Below are 26,890 nucleotides of genomic sequence, written 5' to 3' on the forward strand. Positions count from 1 at the left end.
GGCTATGTGAAACTGGCCTTAGGCATAAGGGTCCTGTGAATTAGGTTGAGTTCAATCAGATGATCCGAGAACCTCTTGAGAATATCACAAAAAAATTCCTGAGCCCAAGGCTCCAACTGAGACGCTCTGATGTCCTCACTGAGATCTCTGATACGAACATTATTCCGTCTATGGCAGTTCTCTAGGTCATCTAGATGCATAAACAAATAGGACATTTTCAGCGCTTGATCTTGTATAGCCCGTTTTTGAGCATCAAGTGTATCCAGTATCTTTTCCTGTGCTTTCTCCACCACAAATATCCCTTTCCCACATGCTGTAGGTCTTGTAAGGCAGAAATGTCTTTTTTATGTGAGGCTTCGAACCACTAGAGGAGGCCATCCATTTCAGTTTTGTGGGTAATGCAATCCCAGCTGTCATCTGAAACTGGGTTTAGAGGGGCGGCAGGTATTGCATAAGAGCCAAGCCCTCGGTCCACTGAGGAGCACAGAAACAGAATAAGCCCCCTCTATGATGGTGTCATGTAGCAGGGCATGTATTGTTGGGGCATGCTTGACTAAAGCTTCCTCATTACCCCCCCCCCCCCTCCCTATGCTTATGTAGAAAGTTTCTGCAGAGCCCAAATAGGAAAGGGCATGGGGTCCTCCCGGGATTCCACTGTGGTAGATGCTCCTCGGGAAACCTCCGCTTGATGCGCTATCTGACGCGGTCACAGCATTGGCGGGGCTATGTGTCCTGAATGCTGCGGGCTGTGTAAGCGTAGCATTGGTGGTATGGAGCCGCTGGGCGCCTCTGCCAGCACCATATTGGAGGCCTTGTGGTGGCCGGCCGTCTCCTGTGGGGAGCATAAGAATTGTTCCATTTACTCCATTTTCCCCTTTTATCGCAATCGAGGGGTACATGAACTCTTTTTGTACCCCATTGAAGGAAAATCTGAAGTCCCAGGTCATCTAGTGAGTGGCAGGGTTCACAGAAGCTCTGAGCTGCTGCTTCCTACCTGACCACCGGCAAGTAAGATGGGTACTTTGTATGTAATTCCAAAGCCTAAGGATATCCTAGGCCATTTATGACCGGACAACCCCTTTAAAGTTACTTTATTTAAAGGACAATTCAGCATAAATAGTTATTCCCATCTTATATAGTAATCACATTTTGCAGGCCCCTTCGTTCTCAGGATCGGTGGGGGTCCCAGACACTAATGGTTTTCCTTCACTTTATAAGATAGGAACACCACTTTTAGACTTGCATCACAAAATGCAGATTTTGAGCCAAGTCAGAAGTGGATTCAAAAAGAATGGGAAAAATATAGGAAGAATTAGGTGCCTGCTCACATCAACGTTGGAGGTTTTGTTCTAAACCTCCATTGCTGAATAGTGTCAAGATACAGGAAGAAACTGCATGCAGCATTATTATGTCCTGTAGAATGTTGGACAGATGGATGTAAATCAAATGGAACCCATTATTGTCAGTGGAGTCCATTTGGCACAGTTCGGTTGCATTTGGCTACTGGGTGCCATTTTCCTACTCCCATAACAGGGCAGCAACATGTAACCCATCGTGCTAGTGTAAACTAGGCCTCATAGTTCTCCTTTCTGCTGAATTCATTTTTGACTTGGGCTCAGAAAACTGCCTTAGGCCACCTTACGAGAAATGTATTTTTACTTTGCATGTGTTCTGTGTTTTGGAACTGTAACATATTTACCCCTCCCATACCTCCAATGTTGATCCAGGGGAATGCAAAAAAAACCCATTGAGGTGGAAGCCAATTTTCCCCATTTAAGGAAAAAAAATCCTTCCTGACTCCAATCTGACAATCGGAATAATCCTTGGATTACCGATCCTTCTGAGATAATCAGTGACTATAGCATATAATATTGTATCACTCAAGAAAGGCGTCCAGGCCCCTCTTATACTCTTTTATCGAGTTCACCATCACCACGTCCTCAGGCAGAGAGTTCCATAGTCTCACCCCTCTTACAGTAAAGAACCCCCTTCTGTGCCGCTGTAGAAACCTTCTTTCCTCTAGATGTAGAGGATGCCCCCTTGTTACAGTCACAGTCCTAGATATAAATAGATGATAGGAGAGATCTCTGTATTGTCCCCTGATACATCAATACATAGTCATTAAGTCGCCCCTCAGCCGTCTTTTTTATCTAAACTAAATAAACCCAATTTTGATAATTTCTCTAGGTATTATAGTCCACCCATTCCATTTATTACTTAACCCTCTCAAGCTCTGATATGTCCTTCTTGCGTACCGGTGCCCAAAACTATACACAATATTCCATGTGTGGTCTGACCAGTGTGTTGTAAAGAGGAAGACCAATGTTCTTGTCATGTGCCCCTAGGCCTCTATGATCCTATTTGCCTTGGCAGCAGCTGCCTGACACTAGTTCCTCCAGTTAAGTTTACAGTTGACTAAAATCCCCAAGTCCTTTTACATGTCAGTGTTCCTCAGTGGTTTCCCATTTAGTGTGTAATGGTGACATGTATTTCCCCTGCCCATGTGCAGAACCTTACATTTATCAGTGTTAAACCTCATTTGCCACTTTTCTTCCCAATCCCTAACTTATCCAGATCCATTTGCAACCGCATCCTGTCCTCTCTTGTGTTAATTTCTTGAGTTAATCTAAATCCATTTATCTATTCGCATGGCCTTATTTTTCACGGCCGTGTTTTTAAAACTCACCCTTTGTCCTCGGTTTTTGCATTCATTGGTATTATTTTCTATCGGGTAATTGCCGATCCATATTTACCCAGCAGAAATTAAAAGCAATGTCACGAAATATGGAGGTAAGTACAGATCACACAACAATGACCTACAGTTGCCACATCTCCTATAACAGGTCCGTTTTATGGATCCGTATTACTGATGCATCACGATACGCTTGTTTGAAACCGGCTTAATAGTGCGCATCTACATACAAGAAAGAACGGATGCATCTGCATTATTGACCTATTGTCTGTATAAGCGATATGTAGGTCGTATGATTTCCAGTAATTAGTCCCAGTGCTTCCAGTTAGCCCTGGAGTTTTACAGCTCATGTAAATTATGAGTGAGAAGCGCTGAAGCTTGACACAGTGACATTTACTTAATGCCGTAAACTGGAAGGAATATTCTTCGCCTTTACATCAAGCTCTAGAACCGATTTAATGCTGCAGGTTTATTGGTTTGTTTTTTATCCCTCTGTTAGATTAAGCGGCACATTTTTCCACTACTTAATGGTAATTTCGGGAGCTGATGATAAAGCGTCATCTGTATGGTATACTGTCAGCCCTCATAAAGAGGACTCCTTCATCAGACACATCCCGGCCTCCTGACATGTTAATAGAGGAAGAGGAAGGTTACGGGTTATATTTAAATGATGTTCTCAGTCACTGGATCATTGACACTTTTGCTCCTACCTGCTAAAGTGCAAATTATAAATAACTGCTTTCTCAAAGGTGTTCATTATACCTCATTGGGTCTTGTTATGGAAAATGCAAATGTAATTTAAAAGTGTCAGCCCTTAGAATGAGCAATTACTTGTTCATTTCAGAGCATGTTTTATTGTCAGTGTAATAGTATGCTTGTTTTTTTGTTTTTTTTTTTGCAGGGAATGACTTGACTACATTTCTTTGTGCGTTGCAATCAGGGCTGGTGCCAACATTGTGTTGTGAAGGAATGGTTCATGTAATCAGGCATGAGAATGGATGAATAGTGTGCCGCTCTGTACGAGTGTCTTCAGCGTAGAAGGCAAAGCGCTCACGATCACAGTGTAGAATGACAGATTGGACGGAATTTAATTAAGCGCATTTACTAAATATTCTACTATCTATCCAGGCACATGATTCCGCAACAGATATTTCAGCTTTTCTAAAGCTATAGATACTGTAGCTATATACAATATGTCATTCTAGCTGGTGTTCTGGCAGTCTGTGGGGAATATTTTTCTGCCCCCACTTCCCCTTCCCCTGTCATAAGAAAAAAAGAAAAACTATAAATTTTGCCCTGTTGGCCACTTGCCTGTATTCTGCTTGTACAGAAAACGGCAAGATGGAAGCATACCCACACCGGAATAGTTCAGTGAATAAATACAGCAACAGAACAAAAATAATATACATAAATACAGTACGAAACCAAGCTCATAACATACATACAGCCCCAGAATCAAGCTCATAACATAAATAGAATACCAGAGCTAAGCTCGTAACAAATACAGTCGCAGAACCAAGTTCATGACATACAGTACCAGAACCAAGCTTATAACATAAATACAGCACCAGAACCAAGCTCATAACATAAATACAGCGCCAGAACCAAACTCAGTGCAAATTTACAGCCCCAGAACCAAGCCCATAGCATAAATACAGTGCCAGAACCAAACTTGGTACATAGTTATAGCCCCAGAACCAAGCTCATAGCATAAATACAGCCCCAAAACCAAACTCTGTACATAGTTACAGGCCCAGAACCAAGCCCATGGCATAAATATAGTGCCAGAACCAAACTCTGGACATAGTTACAGCCCCAGAACCAAGCCCATTGCATAAATACAGTGCAAGAACCAAATTTGGTACATGGCTGCAGCCCCAGAACCAAGCCAATAGCATAAATACTGTGCGAGAACCAAACGCGTTACATAGTTACAGCCCCAGAGCCAAGTCCATAGCATACATACAACACCAGAACCAAACTCTGTACATAGTTGCAGGCCCAGAACCAAACTCTGTACATAGTTACATCCCCAGAACCAAGCCCATGGAATAAATACAGCACCAGAACCAAACTCTGTACATAGTTACAGCCCCAGAAATAAGCACATGGCATAAATACAGTGCCAGAACCAATCTCAGTGCATACAGTAGTTACAGCCCATAACATAAATATATACAGATTTTGGTACAACCTCTTTAAGTTTCCTCCATAGTGATGAACCATATGAAAGTGATCATGGTAGCATTGATTTTTTTTATCACAATACCGTGTTCACATCTGCATGGGTGGCTCCATTCAGAGTCTCTACTGCAGATAAAGCACAAAATCTTGGACAAAAAAAAAAAAAAATCGGAATTGGAAAATTGGAATCTGTTGGCGCTATATTATATTGCTAAGAGATTTCAGGGGGATTGGAACATAAGATATTTTATAAGACAGTGATTGTCCAGCTGATGCAAAGCTACAACTCCCAGCACATCCAGGCGATCATACAGCTGTCTACAAATATGTGAAGGGCTGTCACACTGCAGAGGGATCAGCCCTATTCCCATTTGTACAAGGAAAGACTAGAAGCAATGGGATGAAACTGAAAGGGAGGTGACACAGATTAGATATTAGACAGTGAGGGTGATCAATGAGTGGAACAGGTTACCACGGGAGGTGGTGAGTTCTCCTTCAATGGTAGTGTTCAAACAAAGGCTGGACAAATATCTGTCTGGGATCATTTAGTGAATCCTGCATTGAGCAGGGGGTTGGACCCGATGACCCTGGAGGTCCCTTCCAACTCAACCAGTCTATGATTCTATGAATAAAGGGAGTTGTTGTTTTGCAACCACACATTAAAGATTGTTGCTATAAGGATCTGACTTTGAGCGAATACCTATATATATTATATATATAATCGGGTTAAACCACTAAGAATAATATTTCCTCTATTAATTTCTATCTCCGTTACTCCACAGGGCAGCAAACAGCTGTTGAACAACTACCCTGTATACATAACCAGTAAACAATGGGATGAGGCAGTCAACTCCTCCAAGAAGGATGGAAGGCGGCTCCTCCGATACCTCATAAGATTTGTTTTCACAACAGATGAGCTTAAATATTCATGTGGCCTTGGGAAAAGGAAAAGGTCAGTGCAGACAGGAGACTCGGGTCCTGAAAGACGTCCCCTGGATCCTGTTAAAGTTACATGTCTCAGAGGTACTGCATCTTCTCACTCAGTGTAAATCTTGCTTTATCTCGTATCTTTAGGCCTCATGTGATACATTGTTTGTACTGTGGTTGTCATTGTTCTGTGTGTTTTAATGTACATGTTTCTAAGTGTCATGAAAATTGTACGGATGCGTTTCACCCAAACCTTGCCAGTAAATGTAACTCTTTGCGTTATCCTTTTGGGTCACAGTGTTACATAATCGTCTTCTGCCATTTCCTAAGGTATTTATTGGAAAACAAGAAAAGGTTTACAATATAGATGTGAATAGACTCGTGGGGTTATAGTGAAAAAAAGGAAAAGAATCCATAAAACAAATATTGGCATCTTATTTGCAGATTATGACGGATATACGTACTAGATGGCTGTCAGTTAAAGATGTGTATGGATGAGAGCTATCTCTCCCAACTGCTCTTATAAACATGCACAATGGGGGGGTTGGGGGTGGGGGGTGAGGAATAATCTGCTCAATCTTTTTTTTCCTGCCACCACCTGTCCATGGGAATGTTCAGAAAGTCTGCATACACATTAGTTAATGGTCCAGTTCCATCAGCAGCAGTAGGACTTGGCCCATTTTGATCTACACGGTTTGTCAGGTATGGCCAGCTTTGCTCATAGTACAAAGTACATCTGATGGCTAAAAAATACTGGACATTACCGTGTCCAGTCTCTCTACCTGGCTTTCACTAGTCATCATACTATAATGTTTAACCTACCTTTCTTTGTGTATCTTTCCCTCCTCCATCATATTCCCATTACTAAAAACATCTCTTGACCAGTCTTGTTCTTCCAGCTACCCATCTATCTGTAATCTCCCCTTCATCTTAAAACACTTGGAAAATCTGATCTACTCTCATCCACTATCTTTCTACAAATTCTCTTTTTGACGCCTCACAATTTGTTTTTCATACCCTACAGTCTACACAAACCACCATTACAATCACCCTTCGACTACTCTCTATACCGATTCTACTGGATCTCTCTGTAGCATTTGACACTTTAGATCACCAGCTTCTCCTCAACATGCTCATCTCTGTTGGCCTTCAGGATGCTGTTTTTTCTTGGTTTGCCTCCTATTTCTCCGACCACTCCTTCAGTGTATCATTAGCCAGCTCTACTACTTCTCCTCTTTCTCTTGCCGTTGGGGTTCCTCAGGGCTCGGTACTATTCTTTTTATTTCCCTACACTGCTCCTATTGGACAAACTATCAGTAAATGTGGTTTTTAGTAACATCTCAAGACACCAAATTATACACTTTTTTTCCGAGACATGACCCCTCCACGACTGCAAAACACCAGTGATTGTCTGTCTGCTGTCTCTAACACCATGTCGTCTCTCTATCTGAAACAGAAGCTTTCAAAAACAGAACTTCCTGTGGGTCATTTGCCGTTTACTAACCAACCCAATATTTCCATCTCAATATGTGGTACCACCATAACTCCTTGGTAGCGTGCCCGTAGTCTTGGGATCATATCTGAATCTTTCCTTTACTCCCTATATTTAATCACTTTCTCGCTCATGTCACCAGCACGTCAAGAACATCTCCACAATCTTCCCCTTTTTCACTGCAGAAACAGCAAATAATCTTATTGTTTTCCTGATCCATTCTCAGCTTGATTACTGAAACTCGCTACTAATTGGTCTCCACAGTGCTGCACCACCCTATATCTCCTCGTTCATCCCGGTCTACCACCCTACATTCCACTAAGTTCCACCACAGTCCCAACTTCCCACTTCCATCTCCAAGATTTTTCCCAAGTCACTCCAGTTCTTTCATAACCAGGTTTATCCTCAATACTAACAATTTTAAGCATCCTCTAAAATCATATCTTTTTAAGGAGGCCTATCACATCCTTCTAATCTAAGTATTCCACATCTATCCTATTATTACACTATTTATCTGAACCTGATTGCAGTATCCCCCACACCCCGTAGACCCTAATGGACTTCTTGTTCGTTCTTTTATACCAGAGATTCCACTTTATGTAATCCACCCTATTTATATAAAAGATGGCTGCACCACTGTACAGAACAATAAAGATTTTTATAAGCTAAAAGGAAGCAGTTACCTATAGACAATACAGGAATGTCGTGCCCTTTGGCGTTTTCATATACATTATTGTGCAAAAGTCTTAGGCAGGTGTGTAAAAAATTCTGCAAAGTAAGAATACTTTCAAAAATAGGAGTGTTAATAGTTTATTTTGTCAAATAACAAAATGCAAAGGGAATGAATAAAAATTAAATTGCATCAATATTTGGTGTGATCATGCTTTACCTTCAAAACAGCATCAGTTCTTCTAGGTCCACTTGCTCACAGTTTTTAAAGGAACTCGACAGGAAGGCTGTTCCAGACTTCTTAGAGGACTAACCACAGATCTATGGATGTTGGCTCGCTCATATCCTTCTGTCTCTTCATGTAATCCCAGACAGACTGGATGATGTGAGATCAGGGCTCTATGGGGCCATATCATCACTTCCAGGACTCCTTGTTCTTCTTTACACTAAAGATAGTTCTTAATGACATTGGCTGGATGTTCGGGGGTTGTTGTCCTGCTGCAGAATAAATTTGGAATCAGACGTGTCTATTTTTGAAAAGAATTCTTACTTTGCAGCATTTTTTTCCACAGCTGCCTAAAACATTTACATTGTAGAGTTCAATTTTTCATAATTCACTATTTTGTTAATCTGGTTAAAGGGGTTTTGTCCTTAAAAAAAAATTCTATACTTACATATTCCTTCCCCGTCAGTCTACTTACCAGATCTTCTCCTCACTGATCTTCTCCTGGGTCCTGCAGTCCCCCAGGACACCTCACCTCCAACTAGCTGATTTCTTTGCTTCCTGTGAGGTTACGTGCATTCACAGGCAATCTCCTTTCTGCCCGGGAATGTATGCTACGTCACTAGTTCACAGCCTAGCAGGGAGTGCCGAGCTATTGCAGAGTCTGCGCATGCCTGCTGTCTCTGCAATAGATCAGCATTCCTTCCTAGGCAGTGAACACTACGTCACAGGGACATAATCTTCACTGACCTGCAGGAAGAAGAATGTGAGGAATGCTGGCTTCATAACAAGCCAGCCGGCTTGCGGTGAGCTGACCCAGGGCACTGGAGATAGCGGCACTCGGAATCAGTTGATCAGCAGGGATCCAAAAGGCAGGTCCCTACCGGTCAGTGATAGGAAGAGTTAAGAGTCCCAGAATACACCTTTAATTCTATAATAATTGACAATCAAGATCGCCACTATTGTAAGTCCCAGAAGAGTTTTCATCCAGCATTCTTTTACCCCTGAATGGAAATAACTTGCCGATCAGTAGGGGTCCTACTGCTGGGACTCCCACCAATCCAGAGAAATTGCCACCAGAGTATCCGGAAATTTTGACAGCAGTGGTTAAGCATGTGCATCACTGCGCCATTGACTTCAACAGGACTACCGGAGATAGTAGTGTTCAAACACTTGGCGATCTCCAACAGTCTCATTAAAGCCTCTTTTACTCCTGAATGGAAAATCATCATTTTGCAGGTACAGTATATAGCAGAGGGGATTGTTTTTGTGCAAATTTGTTGTTGGGGACTCTAGTTAAGCTGATAGACGAGCCCTGAGGAGCTGTAGTGATTGTCAGTCAGCTCTTTAAAAAGCAAAGATAGGCAAGAATCGATGTTAAAAGATGAACTAACAATTTAAGAACTTTAATTCACCAATAATTTAAAAAAAAGAAAAAAATCTCATGAATTTAACTTTTTAAATGGAATCCAGCACCGCGATCGGCTGATTGCTGCATCTGCAAGAGTGAAATACGCACTGGAAATCCCCAGCGAAAATTGACATGCTATGGATTGAAAATAATGATAAAAGCTAAAAACATAGATATTCCAGAATAGGATCTGCCATCAGTGCTTGGTTGGTGGAGGTCCAACCACCTCAATTTCCATCCAAGTTGCCAATATTAATTTTTCTTTTTTCTCAACAAATTATCCAAAAATCAAAGAAAGGCCAGAATTTTTATAGACAAATTGGAGAACCAAATAAATAAATAAAGATTGTAAACACACTCCTCAAAAAAATGAAGGGAACACTTGAGCATTGCAGTATAACCACAAGTCACTTACACTTCAGGGATATCAATCTGTCCAGTTATGAGGCTTAAAGGATTGGGAATAGAAATGAGCGAGCATACTCGCTAAGGCAAACTACTCGAGCAAGTAGTGGCTTATGCGAGTACCTGCCCGCTAGTCTCTAAAGAGGCAGGGGGCGGGGAGTGGCGGGGGGAGAGCGGGGAGGAACGGGGTGGAGATCTCTTTCTCACTCTCCCCCCCCCCTTGCTCCCCCCTGCTCACTCCCGCAACTCACCTTAGCGAGTATGCTCGCTCATCTCTAATTGGGAATCAATTTTATCTGCCTTGGTGCGAATGAAAGACAACAGGAGCACCAGAGAGGTAAGAGCACAACAACCCCAAGAAGGAAATGGAAACAGTTCTGTTCTCCTTATCCTTTCTGATTCTTCTCTAGTTTTGTTAGTGTACTACTGGTACATGAGGCGCTACCTGCAGCCCCATTAGATTGCACAGGTAGTCTTGCTCCTCGAAGATGGCATATCCATTTAGAGTGTTATCAGCTGTTGCAAGAAGGTTTGCTTTTTCTCCCGGAACAGTCCATCACAGTCTCAAGAGCATGGAGCAGATGCCAGGACACGGGTGGTTGTGCGAGGATTGCTGGATAGGACCGTAGAAGGGAATCAACCCAACATCAGGACCAGTATTTTCTCCTTTGTGCAAACAGGAATGGGATGAGCACTGCCAGGGCCTTACAAAATGAACTGCAATGGTTTGCTTGTCTGCATGTTTTTGACCATACTGACTTAACAGACTAAATGAGCGTCTAAGTCCTTGGGCACACTTAGTTAATGCGGATAGAATTCAACAATTCTTTCTAAGTGTCTGCACATGCTCTATTGAGCTAGCTGCACTTGCTATTGTCTTAGTCCTTGGGTATGCTCAGGTGATGCGGACAGCAATCAATAATTTTTTCCAAGTGTCTGCACATGCTCTATTGAGACAGCCGCACCTGTTTTGCATTGGGCATGCTCTGGCAACACACTATGATTGGTGGAACCATCGATATGGGATTGGTCAAACTATAGCACCATTAGCTGTCTGTCATCATTATTTGCCACTACCTTGTCTCTGGTCTGGATTGGCTACTCGAAAGAATGTTCCATCTCTCTTCTATTTAAGAGTTATCACTTCAGCACTCGGCTCACTTTAGCCCTGGTTGTTATTCCTCCTGAGGATGCCGCAAGGCAGAACATGTCGGGGTGGCTATAGATTAGATTTTAATAGGGCTTTGGGGGTGCTGATTTACTAATCTCTACATAGGCTTTTGAAAGTTGGCCATCCAGGCCTATGTTTTAGTGTGTATATACACAATTACACACATGATACTAACTGATGACTGCTGGTCACATCTCATTTGCTACCATCATTTGCCCCTTTATTTTAAATATTATCGATGTTGTCTTTTTGAATAATGAAGTTTTTTGATTATATTTTAGGGGATATTACCTACAGGTATTTTTTGTCTTTGGCAATTTGAATTGCGTTTGTATGGCCTGGAGTATTCATAGGGCAATTTCATAATAGACTCCATGAGGGTGGCATGAGGGCCCGATGTCCTATAGTGAAACTTGTGCTTACAGCCCAACAACCTGCAACTGAATTGGCATTCCATAAAGTACTCTAGTACAGATCAGTACAGGCTCACGCATAGCACACGTGACAGACGTGAAAGACTCTGGAGACGCTGTGGTGAACGTTCTGCTGCTATACAACAATATCTAGCATGACGGGTTTGGTGGTGGGTCAATGATGGTCTGGGGAGGCATATCCTTAGAGGCTCACACAAACCTCCATGTGATAGCCAATGGCAGCATGACTCCTGTTGGTTACCAGGATGAAATCCTCAGGGCCATTGTCAGGTTCTTCCTGGTGCAGGACAATGCCCAACCTTATGTGGCCAGAGTGCGTAGGCAGTTCCTGGAGGGTGAAGACCTTGGTGTCACTGACTGGTCCTCATATTTCCCCAACTTCAATCCATTTGAGAACCCCTGGGACATTCTGTATCACTGCATCCAATGCAGCCAAGTAGTGCCAACTGTATAGGAACTCACTGATGCCCTGATCAGGTCTGAGAGGAGGTCCCAGGACACTATCTGCCATCTCATCAAGAGCATGCCCAAAAATTGTTGAGGGACCAAACATGCACATGGGGGCCATACACTGTACTGAAGCACATTTATGAATTGCCATGATGAAATTATCAACGAGGCGGTAATCCTTCAAACTAATATGGAATTAATCACCGAAGAACAATCTATTAAAATTTGCTAATTTTATTAAAGAAATTTAAAATCCTAAGTGGACAGAACAAAACATATATAACAAACATGAGAGCCTTGGGGATTTGATTTATGATGAGAATATCCCTCAGCCCCAGAATAGAAAAAACAGTTTTTCAATGGCCGCGCTACCCAACGGATACTGAGCATCAAACCACCCACTGGGTATTTATACAGTATGTGGAATGATGACTTCCAGCTGTTGATCATGTATGCTCATTAAATCGGGAAGGCAATGCCTTTTTGCACTTTTTAAGAAGTCCCCCTTATTCAAGGACTCCGAAATCAATACAGTTTTTCAGAGAGTCAAAAAATAGTGTACGGATTGCACAAAATTGCACCCCTTTATTATGATTATTGTCCCCCATTCATGGTCTTTAAGTGCATCAGTGTTAGCCCTTTGAGTTTTATTATTTTATTATGGGAAAACCATAAAGTCAAGAGTGTATTAAATATAAAAGATGAACACCCCTGGACCGAGGCGTAACTTGAAGCTCCTGGGCCCCAATGCAAAACCTGGAACGGGGCCCCCAACTATAATGCTTTATTCATAGTACTGGACTTCCTATATGGAGAAGAGAGGCCTTATGGGCCCCCTAAGGCTCCTGGGCCCAGGTGCAACCGCATCCCCTGCATCCCCTATAGTTACGCCCCTGCCCCTGGATGATACCAAACACTAAAAAGAACCCCCGATTTTGAGGGAACGCAATAGAGAGGAAGGGGTTCAATTGAGATCAGGACCGCTAGTGTGGGTGCAAAGATTAACACTGTTGAGGTATAGAGTTTATTGCTTCCACAACCATAGTGTTGTATATCTGAAAATTGTGCAATTATAACTAGTAAGGTCCAGTATACAGAGGGTTAATATTCCCCATGTGTTTAGGTATGATAGATGTCGGCAAATTGATGAAAAAAGTGGGGCTGAGGGATATTCTCATCATAAATCAAATCCCCATGGTTCTTATGTTTGTTGTATATGTTTTGTTCTGTCCACTTAAGAGTTTAAATTTCTTTAATAACGTTAGTAAGTTTTAATAGATTCTTCTTCGGCCATGATGAAATTCACGCAAATGTTTTTCTGGATAATATGAAATCCAGCGCTCCAGGATTTTGGTCTCTATTGATGGCCGATACATCATTTTGTTCCCAACGAATTACACAATTTATATCAGTAAAGATTTTCGACTTGAATGTTTCTTTCATCGCGATCGGATGTGTGATTTAAGTGTCCCTTAGATTTTTGGAGCAGTGTAATATATGTCTACAGCTCATTATACTTACAGGAGCTCATTACTAGCATTTAGTGTGAGTTGTAAAATAATAATTACTGTGCGATCACAATGACCTGCTCATGTACTGCCAGGCTCCAAAAAACGTCAGGGACACTTCTATTTTTTTTTTTCAACTGCTACTGGGAACAGAAATCTATGGTATTTTTACAGACTGCCCAGAAATTTATGGACAGTTGGCGACCCTGATCACCATACCACTTTGTCTGCCTTTTTTGTAGGCCACAGTGTCGGGCCATTATAGTTAATTTGTGCAGATACAACCCCTCTAAGTATATAACTTCTCTAAGTCACTTTGAGCAAGGTTAGACGCAGATGATAATTTAGGAAATAACCTCATCACATTGTGGCGTCAAACCGTATTGTAGCGATTGACCACAAGTAGAAAAGTTTTCTTATTTCTCAACTAATATAGGTGGATTACAGTGCAGGGCAGTGATTTCACTACTGTATAGGGAAGGAGCGGTGATCCAGGGGGTCACTAAAGTGGAGGCCCTGCATGACAGGGTTGCTAGGGAATAGGGAGAGTTGAAAGGGTTAGAGCAGTAGGAACATTGAAGGAAGGGGGAGGGTGTTTGGAAAGGGGTAGTTAGGGATTGGAGGATTATGGAATATGCTAATTAAGGAAAATAAAAGTGAAGATTTTTTTTTTGCCCCTGTTTATAAACGACATTAGATCATTTCTGTTGTGGGGGAAATTTATTGTAGAATTTTCAGTTGCAGTCTTGGCGACCATCGGACCATGTGACCCCCATTAATCTAATGCCCTGCGTCCCATTGGCTGGGTGGACTGGAGGTTAGTCTCTATGACAGCAACACCTTGGCATAGATTAAAAAAATTCCCAGAGTGCTTCTTTAAAAGGGTGTTCCCACCTCGGCAAGTTATTCCCTATGCACCAGAAAGGAAATAACTTGCTGATCAGTAGAGGTCCTACTGCTGGGACTCCCACCAATCCAGAGAAATTGCCACTGGAGTATCTTGAAATTTTGACCGCAGTGGTTAGGCATGTGCATCACCGCGCCATTCACTTTAACGGGACTGCCGGAGATATAGTAACATAGTAACATAGTTCGTAAGGCCGAATGAAGACAATGTCCATCTAGACCAGCCTGTCTAGCCTCCTGTTTTGTTGATCCAGAGGAAGGCAAAAAACCCCAAGAACAGAAGCCAATTAGCCCTTTTGGGGAAAAAATTCCTTCCCGACTCCCTAATGGCAATCAGACTGTTCCCTGGATCAACCTCTAAAAGTTCCTACCTGCCTGTATACCCGGATTAACAAATAATCTTAGATTTATAGCCTACGATATCCTTCCTCTCCAGAAAGACATCAAGTCCCCTTTTAAACTCCTCTATGAATTTTGCCATCACCACATCCTCAGACAGAGAGTTCCACAGTCTAACTGCTCTAACAGTAAAGAACCCCTTTCTATGTTGGTGATGAAACCTGCTTTCCTCTAGACATAGCGGATGCCCTCTTGTTACCGTCGCAGTCCTGGGTATAAACAGATCCTGGGAGAGATCCTTGTATTGTCCCCTCATGTACTTATACATAGTTATTTGGTCGCCTCTTAACCTTCTTTTTTCTAGAGTAAATAGTCCCAATTTGGATAGCCTCTCTGGGTATTCCAGTCCCGTCATTCCATGTATTAGTTTAGTTGCCCTTCTTTGAACCCACTCCAATACCGTAACATCTTTCCTGAGCACCGGTGACCAGAACTGTACGCAGTATTCCATGTGAGGCCTGACAAGTGCCTTATATAATGGAAGGATAATGTTCTCTTCCTTCGCCCCTATACCTCTTTTAATGCATCCCAAAACTTTATTTGCCTTTGCAGCAGCTGATTGGCATTGGTTACTCCAGTTTAGTCTATAATCCACTAGTACCCCCAGGTCTTTTTCCATATCACTTTTCCCTAGCGGTGACCCATTAAGTGAATATTGGTAACATCCATTCTTGCTGCCCATGTGCATAACCTTACATTTATCAACATTGAACTTCATTTGCCATTTTTCTGCCCAAGCCCCCAACTTATCTAGGTTATAGTAATGTCCAAGCACTTGGCAATCTCCAACAGCCTCATTAAAGTCTCATTAAACTTCAGGGTTGCACAGGAGGGGGGGGGCAATTTCTCTCGATCGGTAAGTGTCCGGCAATGGGACCCCCACCGATTGGCAAGTTATCCCCTATCCAATGGAATACCCTTTCGAGGACAGTGCTCATTATTTTTCTAAATTTCCTTGACCATGTTACAAATAAGTGTATTTAATGAAGTCATGGTGTATAAACAGTGGCCTTAACTTAAAGGTTCTTGGTCCTGAAGCAGAAAATCTGTATCAGAACCCCAGAACATTCCCTAGCATTTATGATACTGCTGTCTTTTCATGGGGCACAGGAGTTCAGGAATCAGGGTCCAGATGTGATTGCAACGCCTGCCCCACTTATAGATTGAGGCCAGGTACCGTATGATCATCTCTGGCGAGTTTAGGTTTCTTGAGACGTCTAGAGTAGAGATGAGCGAGCGTACTCGGTTCGGGTGTTTTTGCACTCGAGCACTGCTTTTTCCGAGTAACTGACTACTCGGACGAAAAGATTCGGGGGGCGCTGGGGTGAGCGGGGGGTTACAGAGGGGAGTGGGGGGGGGGATATAGCTCCCCCCGGTTCCCCCCTGCTACCCCCCGCTCCACCACGCCGCCCCCCAGCGCCCCCCGAATCTTTTCGTCCGAGTAGTGAGTTACTCGAAAAAAGCGGTGCTCGAGTGCAAAAAACACCCAAACTGAGTACGCTCGCACATCTCTAGTCTAGAGCAATCATGAAAACAGCTGCTTATAACGAGACAGTAGACCATATTGAGGTCTGTCTGACCACCAGTGCAGCATAGTAGTCTGCTCCTACAAAGTGTATATTTGTATTAGAAACCCAGTGCAAACTTTACATATATTCACAATACCTAACTTTTTATATAGTGTAGCACAGCGGGGGTTAAAGAGCACGCCAAACGGTCACTTTTCTTCTTGTTTGGTTTATTTATACAGTCTTTAACAGAAACATAGACGACTGGGTCTCCAGAGAAATAATAAATGATTGCCACAACAAAAGTCTCTGTTCAAGTTTAGCCCTCCACAGTCTGGAGATGAAGCAGGTAACTCCTCAGCTGAGGAGACCATACAAGTCCATAGAGTTGCACAGACCTGTGGATGTCCAGAGCGCAGCTGATCCTTATGCCTTCAATCTCTTCAGGCTCTAGTCCAAAGGCAGGCATACCCCAGGGGTCCTGCTGGAACCATGCAGCGCCTCGTCCACAGCTCCTCTCTGCTCACACTGGAAGTCACAGAGTAACTGCAGCCTGAATCTCCCAGGCACACACACCTCCCTCTACCTTCCATCTGTCTCCTTAAATGGCATGCTGGACATGTTGTAAGATCTGGCCTGGAGTAGAAGAGGACCGGACTACATCACAGAGGCTAATAACCTCTGTGACACATACCTTCCACTCCAGACCATTCCTCTCACCCTGTTACATACCTCCCCCCTCTGCCCGAAGCCGTCCGGCTGGGCACCAACTGCAACTGTACAATAAATTCTAGACAGGGCATCTGCATTACCATGTAATTTTCCCGGCCTATGTTCCACTTCAAAGTCGAATTCTTGTACCGTTAAGAACCATCTTGTCACCCTGGCATTATTCCCTTTATTTTTATACATCCACTTCAAGGGAGCATGGTCTGAGATTAGTTTAAATTTCCTTCCCAGGAGGTAGTACCATAGGGAGTCTAATGCCCATTTTACCGCTAGCCCTTCTTTCTCAACTATGGCGTAATTTTTTTCATAAGGGGACATTTTTCGGCTTAAAAACAGCACGGGAGACTCTTCTCCATTAATCTCTTGGGACCATACGGCCCCCAGCCCTACTTCCGACGCGTCCGTCTGGACTATGAACTTTTTTGAAAAGTCGGCAGCTATCAATATGGGCTGTCGACACAATACATGTTTTAGCTGTTTAAACGCATGTTCCGCTTCTGGTGTCCACTGCACCATTACCGACCTGTTCCCCTTTGTAAGCTCTGTCAGCGGGGCTGCAATCGTGGCAAAATTTGGGACGAAGCATCGGTAATAGCCCACTATACCTAAAAACGCCCGCACCTGTTCTTTGGTTAGAGGTCATGGCCAGTCCTGAATGGCTTCCACTTTATTAATTTGGGGTTTGACTAGCCCCCTACCCACTATGTAGCCAAGGTATTTGACCTCTTCCATTCCCACTGCACATTTTTTTGGATTTATCGTGAACCCCACTCTCCTGAGGGAGTCTAATATTGCCTGAACCTTGCTGAGGTGGCTTTCCCAGTCCCGGCTAAATATTACGATGTCGTCTAAATAAGCCGCCGCGTACTTCTTATGGGGAGCTAGGATTTTGTCCATCACCCTCTGGAATGTTGCGGGGGCTCCTTTTAGTCCAAAAGGCATGGTCACATACTGAAAACAACCTTCTGGGGTAGAAAAAGCTGTCTTTTCTTTCGTGTCGGCCGACAGGGGAATCTGCCAGTACCCTTTTGTGAGGTCTAGTGTAGTCATATACCGGGCTGAGCCGAGTCTGCCAATCAGCTCGTCGACCCAGGGCATTGGGTGCGCATCAGATTCGGAAACTTCATTAAGCTTCCGGTAATCATTGCAGAAGCGCCATTCCCCTGATGGTTTCAGCACCAAGACTATGGGGCTTGACCATCCACTTGTGAATTCCTCAATGACCCCCAGTTCAAGCATCCTTTTTAGCTCCTGGGACACTACTTCCCTGCAGGCTTCAGGGATTCTATATGGTTTTATATTGACCCTTACGTTAGGGTCTGTCCGGATCTCATGTTCCAGGACCCTAGCACGACCGGGTCGGTCGGTAAACAGATCCCTATTCCTCTGCAAAAATTCTTTGCTTTCTTGTCTCTGGGATTTCGACAGGGTTTCTGCTATAATCACGTCCTGGATATTACCCTCCGGCTCCGTGACCAAGCAGGGCGAACCCAGTGAATCCCGCTCCTTCCAGGGTTTTAACAAATGTACATGGTAAATTTGGATGGGCTTTCTCCTACCTGGTTGGAGAACTTTATAATTGACCGTCCCTACTTTTTCCACCACCTCGTATGGTACCTGCCACTTGGCAAGAAACTTATTTTCTATGGTGGGGACTAGCACCAGAACCCCCCCTGGGTTAAACTGTCTGACTCTGGCTGACCGATTATAGACATTAGCCTGCTTTTCCTGCGCTTGGAGGAGCTGTTCTTTTACTAATGGCATTATCTTGGCAAGTCTCTCTTGCATTTGGGCCACATGTTCAATGACACTCTTATGTGGGGTGGCTTCACTCTCCCATGTTTCTTTTGCTATGTCAAGTAGTCCACACGGTTGTCGTGCGTACAATAGCTGAAAAGGAGAGAACCCCGTGGAGGCTTGTGGTACCTCTCGAATGGAAAATAGTAAGTACGGAAGCAAACAGTCCCAATCCTGGCCATCCTTTTCTACCACCTTTTTTAGCATATTTTTAAAATGTTTTATTGAACCTTTCCACCAACCCATCTGTCTGGGGGTGGTAGACGGAGGTGCGCAATTGCTTAATCCTCAGCAACTTGCACAGTTCCCTCATCACCTTTGACATAAATGGGGTCCCCTGGTCTGTTAGGGTCTCTTTGGGAAGCCCCACCCTAGTGAACATCTGGAACAATTCTTTACCGATACATTTAGAGGAAGTGTGTCTCAGAGGTATTGCTTCTGGATACCTGGTGGCGTAGTCCACGATTACAAGGATATACTGGTGACCTCTAGCTGACTTCACTAGGGGTCCCACTAAATCCATAGCAATTCGCTCAAATGGTATTTCTATTATTGGTAATGGTACCAACAGCCTTCTGAAGTGCGAGATAGTACCAGATATCTGGCACTGAGAGCAGGATCTACAGAAATCCCCTATTTCTTTATGGCACCCCGGCCAGAAAAACCTCTGTAAAATGCGTTCCTGTGTTTTTTCTGCCCCTAAATGACCGCCCAGTATGTGAGTGTGGGCTAGGTCGAGGACCGTACGCCTATATCCACCAGGTATCAGAAGTTGTTTTATCACTTCATTATTTAATTTCGTTACCCGATATAACAATTTATTAATCAATTCAAAATAAGAAAATCGCACCTCACCCCCTGCCTCTTGGAGTACACCATTAATCACAGAGATATTTTCTCGTGCATTTCTTAAAGTCAGATCATTAAGCTGTGCAGTCCCAAAATTATCCCTGTTCACCTCAAGGTCAGGTACCTGGGGTTCTGGAGTGGGCTCCCCAGAATCAGTCAGTCCTGCAAAGGGAAATTCGTTATGCTGATGTTGAACACCTCCCCTGGTGTTCGACGTGCCGATTCCGCAAGGCCGCGGTACCTCCGCCCACAGTTCCCAAAACAACGGGAAGTCCCTTCCAATTATTAGTGGGTAGAGTAATTTGTTAACCACCCCCACCTGGTGTACATAGGTTCCACACACTGTGCCTATGGTCACCTGGGCAACCGGGTATTCTTTAGTGTCCCTGTGTATACAGACCACCCCCAATCTGCCCCGGGGGCCCAGTCCAGTGGCGATGGCTGAGTCCAGCAACGAAATCATGCTCCCTGAGTCCAGCAAGGCCGACACTTCCCCACCATTCACTGTCACTTGACACATCTGTGGCTGGGTGTCTCTGTCCACCCCTGTAGCGCAGGTAGAATGTGCAACCAAAGAACAGTCCCGGCCATAGGAACATTCCATTGGTTCAACCCGAGCTGGACAATGAGCGGCGATATACCCTGGACATTGACACTCCCAGCACGTAACGGGGTTGACCGGGTTTCTTTGCACAGGCTCCAAAACCCTATGGTTCCTTGGCTTCCTTTCTGAAATGGATTTGGCGCTCTCTCTCCGAGCGTCTGCAGGATGACTAGGAGGCCTCACAGCCGCCGCTGTCTCTTCCGCTGCAACATACCGTTTGACCAAGCCCACCAGGTTATCGATATTCTCGGGATTTCCCTGGGCCACCCATCGTTGGATAGGCCTGGGCAGAGTCTGTATAAACCGGTCCATCACAACCTTCTCTACTATTTGTGTGGGCAAGGAGGTTTTCGGCTGTAGCTATTTTTGAGCTAGGTGCAGGAGATCAAACATTTGTGACCTGGGAGGTTTGTCTTGGCTATACTTCCAGTGATGAACTTGCTGTGTTCGGACTGCCATGCTCACTCCCAGGCGAGCCAAAATCTCAGTTTTTAGCTTATCATATTCCCCGGCATCCTGTTGGGGCAAGTCATAATATGCCTTTTGCGGCTCCCCAGTGAGATAGGGGGCTATAACTTCTGCCCATTGTTATGGTGGCAGTTTTTCCCTTACTGCCACACTTTCAAAGATGGCCAGGTAAGCTTCCACATTGTCCTCTGGGGTCATTTTTTCTAACGACCCCCTTACAGTTTTTAATATGTCCATGCTAGTGGATGACTTCTCCTCTTTTCTTTTAGTCTCCATTAGCATCGCCATCTAACGAGCCAGCAATTGATTTGTTTCTTGCTGCTGTGTGCTAGTTGCTACTAGCTGTTTTATTAACTCCTCCATGGCTATGGCAACAGTTTGTTTTTTTCTCGGGGAGTCTACTACTGCCAGTGCCTCGAGCTGTTTTATTAACTCCTCCAGAGCTTATAAGAACAGTTCGTTTTTTTCCTCGGGGAGTCTACTAATGCCAGCGCATCCTCCACCACTTGTAGCACAGCGGGGGTTAAAGAGCACGCCAAACAGTCACTTTTCTTCTTGTTTGGTTTATTTATACAGTCTTTAACAGAAACATAGACGACTGGGTCTCCAGAGAAATGATTGCCACAAGAAAAGTCTCTGTTCAAGTTTAACCCTCCACAGTCCAGAGGTAAAGCAGGTAAATCCTCAGCTGAGGAGACCATACAAGTCCATAGAGTTGCACAGACCTGTGGATGTCCAGAGCGCAGCTGATCCTTATGCCTTCAATCTCTTCAGGCTCTAGTCCAAAGGCAGGCGTACCCCAGGGGTCCTGCTGGAACCATGCAGCGCCTCGTCCACAGCACCTCTCTGCTCACACTGGAAGTCACAGAGTAACTGCAGCCTGAATCTCCCAGGCACACACACCTCCCTCTACCTTCCACCTGTCTCCTTAAATGGCATGCTGGACAGGTTGTAAGATCTGGCTTGGAGTGAAAGAGGACCGGACTACATCACAGAGGCTAATAACCTCTGTGACACATACCTTCCACTCCAGACCATTCCTCTCACCCTGTTACAATAGATTAATTATATATTACCTTGTATACCGTGTACTAATTCTAGTTTCAGACAGTTTTGTAGTGCAAAGCAGGGGGTGCACAACATGCGGCCCACAATGCCTTTCTGTGCGGCCACAATCATCTGGACATCTAAATATCTATGCATGGCTACTCACATGTAGTTTCCATGTCAGGATGAAGAAGAGTAGCATATAGCAGGGAATGGACAAGTACTAAGGGTGCACTGTGTAGCCATGTCTGGATCCCCTGTATTTTTGAAGAATAAAGTCTTTTGACCTGTTTGACACTCCAGAAATGGGTATATGAGTTAAAGGCATTGTATATGCATATAGCTCTCTCCATAGTAGTTTATAGGACTTATAAAATACCAGCCCATTACCTTGACATCCATCATCTATAATGGAGAGGAGCAAATGCTTTGTCTCCTCCTCTCTGTGCTGACTGGGGGGGGGGGTGAACCCCAACTTCCCAATAGGTGGGAGTCCTGGAAGCGGATATTACATTAATTTATTATGGCATTTACCATAAATGTCTCAGATGGGAAGAACCTTGTGGCCCTTGGAAGTGGCTCAGTATGGAGTTGTGGTGTGATTAGATGAATGGTCTTGCCACCTGAGGCCAGAGGCACCTTGTGTGTAGTGACCTTTTCTTCCACTTGTGTAGAGCTTGTTGACCACTAGAAGCCTCTACGATGCAGAGAAGAGATTTCACCCTGTTACAAGAGTCTAAGAGGGGCGCATTATTGGGATGTGAGAAGCTGGATGGTCGTATCAAAGAATTGCCCACCAGCTGCGCCGTTCTGACCAGACTGTTAGGAGGTGTTGGGACCAGTGGATGCGTGATGGCACACAAGGCCACTGCGCTGTGGACGGCCACGACAGACCACCAGTACAGAAGATCGTCTGATCGTCCAACAAGCAGCAGCAGCTCCAACTGTTTAATTGACCACCATCCAGAGATAGGTGGCGCCATTGTTACACCCCTGTGTCTGTTGGAACCCACCCACCATCCCCTCTGTTTACAATGGCATCATGAAAGACAAAACTGGACTGCTATGGAGTGGAAACGGGTTGTCTTCAAAGACTAATCCAAGTTTAGTTTGGTACTGACGACAGCCGTGTTAGTATCTGGAGACCTCGGGGTGAGCGCCTCAATCCTGCCCTCTGCTGGCGTGATCGTCTGGGGGGGCCATCGCATACGCCAGTGGGTGCCCCCTAGTAGTGGTACGAAGGACAATGACAGCTCAGCGATATGTTCAGGATATCCTGCAGCCACATGGGTTCCTCTTATGGCGGCTTCCATGAGGCATCTACCAGCAGGATAATGCTCGGCCGTACACACAAGGGGGTCACAGGAATGTCTCCACAACATTGTCACACTTCCGTGACCTGCCAGATCATCAGATTTATCACCAATAGAACATGTATGGGACCATTTGGGTTGCCAGCTTCGACAGCTTATGAATTTGCACGATTAAGAGTGACTACCCACTACAGTTTTTTTTACTGCGAAATTCGCAACGTTTTTTTTCTGCAGGGGTCTATGGGACTTGTAATGCTAAAATTGCGATAGCGCAAAAACGCTGCGAATTTCGCAGTGAAAAAAAGACTGTAGTGGGTAGTCACCCTAAGCCTGTGTTCACACAGGGTGGATTTGCCGCGGTTTTGCCGCGGCAAATCCGCTCGCGGCCGCTAATCTCGGGATTAGCCAGCCATGTGGACGAGATTTCTCAGAAATCTCGTCCACACGGGACGGCCAATCCGCTGCGGTAAGTCCGGCTGAAACCGCGTCTGCGGCCGCCGCGGTTTCAGAAGATGCAGCATGTCTATTTACTTTTTTTCGTCGCAGCCGCGCTCTCCTCTATAGAGCGCCGGACGCAACAGAAAAGCGAGCGGCCGGGCCGCTTCAAAGCCCTCCCGGCGGAAATCTCACGGTTTTTCCTGCGGCCAAACCGCGAGATTTCCGACGGGAATACGCCCCGTGTGAACCCAGCCTAAGGGCTCAGTTACAACACATTTGAACTCATATGTTTCTGGATACCATATAGAACCTGTATGTCTCCATGCCCACCCGTGTCACATCTGGTATCCAAGCTAGAGGCGGCCGAACAGGGTACTAGAGCCTTTATGCCCACCTGTATCGCATCTTGCATCCAACTAGAGGTGGTACAACAGGGTACTGGAGCCTCCATGCCTGCCTGTATCACATCTTGTATCTAATCTAGAGGCGGTACAACAGGGTACTAGAGCCTTCATTCCCGCCCATATCACATCTTGTATCCAAGCTAGAGGCGGTACAACAGGGTACTGGAGCCTCCATGCCTGCCTGTATCACATCTTGTATCTAATCTAGAGGCGGTACAACAGGGTACTAGAGCCTCCATGCCCGCCCGTATCACATTTTGTATCCAAGCTAGAGGTGGTACAACAGGGTACTAGAGCCTCCATGCCCGCCCGTATCACATCTTGTACCCAAGCTAGAGGCGGTACAACAGGGTACTAGAGCCTCCATGCCCGCCCGTATCACATCTTGTATCAAAGCTAGAGGCGATAAAACAGGGTACTAGAGCCTCCATGCCCCCCGTATCACATCTTGTATCCAAGCTAGAGGCGGTACAACAGGGTACTAGAACCTCCATGCCCACCCGTATCACATCTTGTATCCAAGCTAGAGGTGGTACAATAGGGTACCAGAGCCTCCATGCCTGCCCGTATCACATCTTGTATCGAAGCTAGAGGTGGTACAACAGGGTACCAGAGCCTCCATGCCTGCCCGTATCACATCTTGTATCCAAGCTAGAGGCGGTACAACAGGGCACTAGAGCCTCCATGCCTGCCTGTATCACATCTTGTATCCAAGCTAGAGGCGGTACAACAGGGTACTAGAGCCTCCATGCCTGCCTGTATCACATCTTGTATCCTAGCTAGAGGCAGTATAACAGGGTACTAGAGCCTCTATGCCCGCCTGTATCACATCTTGTATCCAAGCTAGAGGCGGTACAACAAGGTACTAGAGCCTCCATGCCCACCCATATCACATCTTGTATCTAAGCTAAAGGTGGTACAACAGGGTACTAGAGCCTCCATGCCCGCCTGTATCACATTTTGTATCCAAGCTAGAGGCAGTGCAGCAGGGTACTGGAGCCTCCAGGCCCGCCCGTATCACATCTTGTATCCAAGCTAGAGGCAGTACAACAGGGTACTAGAGCCTCCATGCCCGCCCGTATCACATCTTGTATCCAAGCTAGAGGCGGTACAACAGGGTACTAGAGCCTCCATGCCCCCCGTATCACATCTTATATCCAAGCTAGAGGCAGTACAGCAGGGCACTAGAGCCTCCATGCCTGTCTGTATCACATCTTGTATCTAATCTAGAGGCAGTACAGCAGGGCACTAGAGCCTCCATGCCTGCCAGTATCACATCTTGTATCCAAGCTAGAGGTGGTACAACAGGGTACTAGAGCCTCCATGCCTGCCAGTATCACATCTTGTATCCAAGCTAGAGGCAGTACAGCAGGGCACTAGAGCCTCCATGCCTGCCAGTATCACATCTTGTATCCAAGCTAGAGGTGGTACAACAGGGTACTAGAGCCTCCATGCCTGCCAGTATCACATCTTGTATCCAAGCTAGAGGTGGTACAACAGGGTACTAGAGCCTCCATGCCTGCCAGTATCACATCTTGTATCCAAGCTAGAGGCGGTACAACAGGGTACTAGAGCCTTCTTTCAAGAGTTCAGTTTTCCACAATAATTTTTTTTTTTTGCTCTGATACTGTAATCATTTACTTATATCAACGCTACAAACACATGTATAAAGGTTTATTCCATTCTGACTACTCCTTCTAGGTGCTGGATTTTTATTTATTTATTTTCACAATCAGAGTATCATTAGCAATTCTGCAGGCTTTAGAGCTGAAATCTCTCAGAATTCTTTACTGATTCAATGTGTGCAAAATAGAGATGAGCAAGCGTACTCGCTAAGCAAACTACTCGAGCGAGTAGTGCCTTATACAAGTACCTGCCTGCTCGTCTCTAAAGATTCGGCTGCCGGCGCGGGTGACAGGTGAGTTGCGGCGGTGAGCAGGGGGGAGCGAGGGGGGGGGGGGGGGGAGAGTGAGAGAGAGATCTCCCCTCCATTCCTCCCAGCTCTCCCCCGCCGCTCCCCGCCCCCCACCAGCCCCCGAATCTTTAGAGACGAGCGGGCAGGTACTCAAATAAGGCACTACTCGCTCGAGTAGTTTGCCTTATCGAGTACGCTCGCTCATCTCTAGTGCAAAATGTCTTTTCCTATCGTTTTTAGTGTTTACAACTGACAGTATACAGCAGTCTGGTGTCGGGAGAATGAACTGCCTCGATGTATTACAGGAGTTGACGACTGGCTTGTTTGTTTCCATTGACGATCAGAAAAACTGTAAATGCAGCTCTGGGCTGTAATACAGACTGTAACCCAATATCAACCTTACTTAACTTTTTAATTATATATAATATCTATATATAATCTGTAAAATGGTGTTTAACGGTGGGCATATATTTACCCCGAGATTCTGCATCCAACATTCTGCTGGAATTATGTATGTTTCATATTGCATTTACATCTATATATATAAAATTGAATGTATGTATGCGTGCGTGTCTGTCTGTCTGTCTGTGTGTCTGTTTGTCCTTTATGCGCTACTACACCATTCATCCGATCGCCATGAAACTTTGGGAAGTTGCTGAGTACACCCCTGGGAAGATTATAGGCGTAGTACAAATATTCTATGATAAATGGCGCGTGCGCGAGCGTCGTCGACGGTTGCGACCCCCCACGTAGATCGTTCGATTTCCATCTTTGCCACTAATTCTCTCAATTCCCGATGTCGTAGAAACATGAAATTTGGCACGAGCATTGATTATGTCATAAATAGGAAAAGCTAATGGGTCCCAGCTCGATTATTCAATATTATGCGCAAAAGAATTAGCGTCCAAATTTTACGTACAGAATCTAATTCTCTCACTTCGCAATGT

The 26,890-nt window shown here is 44.8% G+C and overlaps 1 protein-coding gene across 1 annotated transcript in view; it reads left to right on the top strand.

Annotated features, from left to right (window-relative positions):
* Nucleotides 1-26,890, top strand: part of BEND4 (BEN domain containing 4) — a 143,712-nt gene that overhangs the window by 101,010 nt on the left and 15,812 nt on the right. The window contains exon 4 of the mRNA XM_066573141.1: nucleotides 5,659-5,899. Within this exon, the coding sequence (XP_066429238.1) occupies nucleotides 5,659-5,899 (241 nt within the window). The remainder of the gene's footprint in view (nucleotides 1-5,658; nucleotides 5,900-26,890) is intronic.

The sequence above is a fragment of the Eleutherodactylus coqui genome, chromosome 7 (genome assembly GCF_035609145.1).
Source record: "Eleutherodactylus coqui strain aEleCoq1 chromosome 7, aEleCoq1.hap1, whole genome shotgun sequence".
NCBI lineage: Eukaryota > Metazoa > Chordata > Amphibia > Anura > Eleutherodactylidae > Eleutherodactylus > Eleutherodactylus coqui.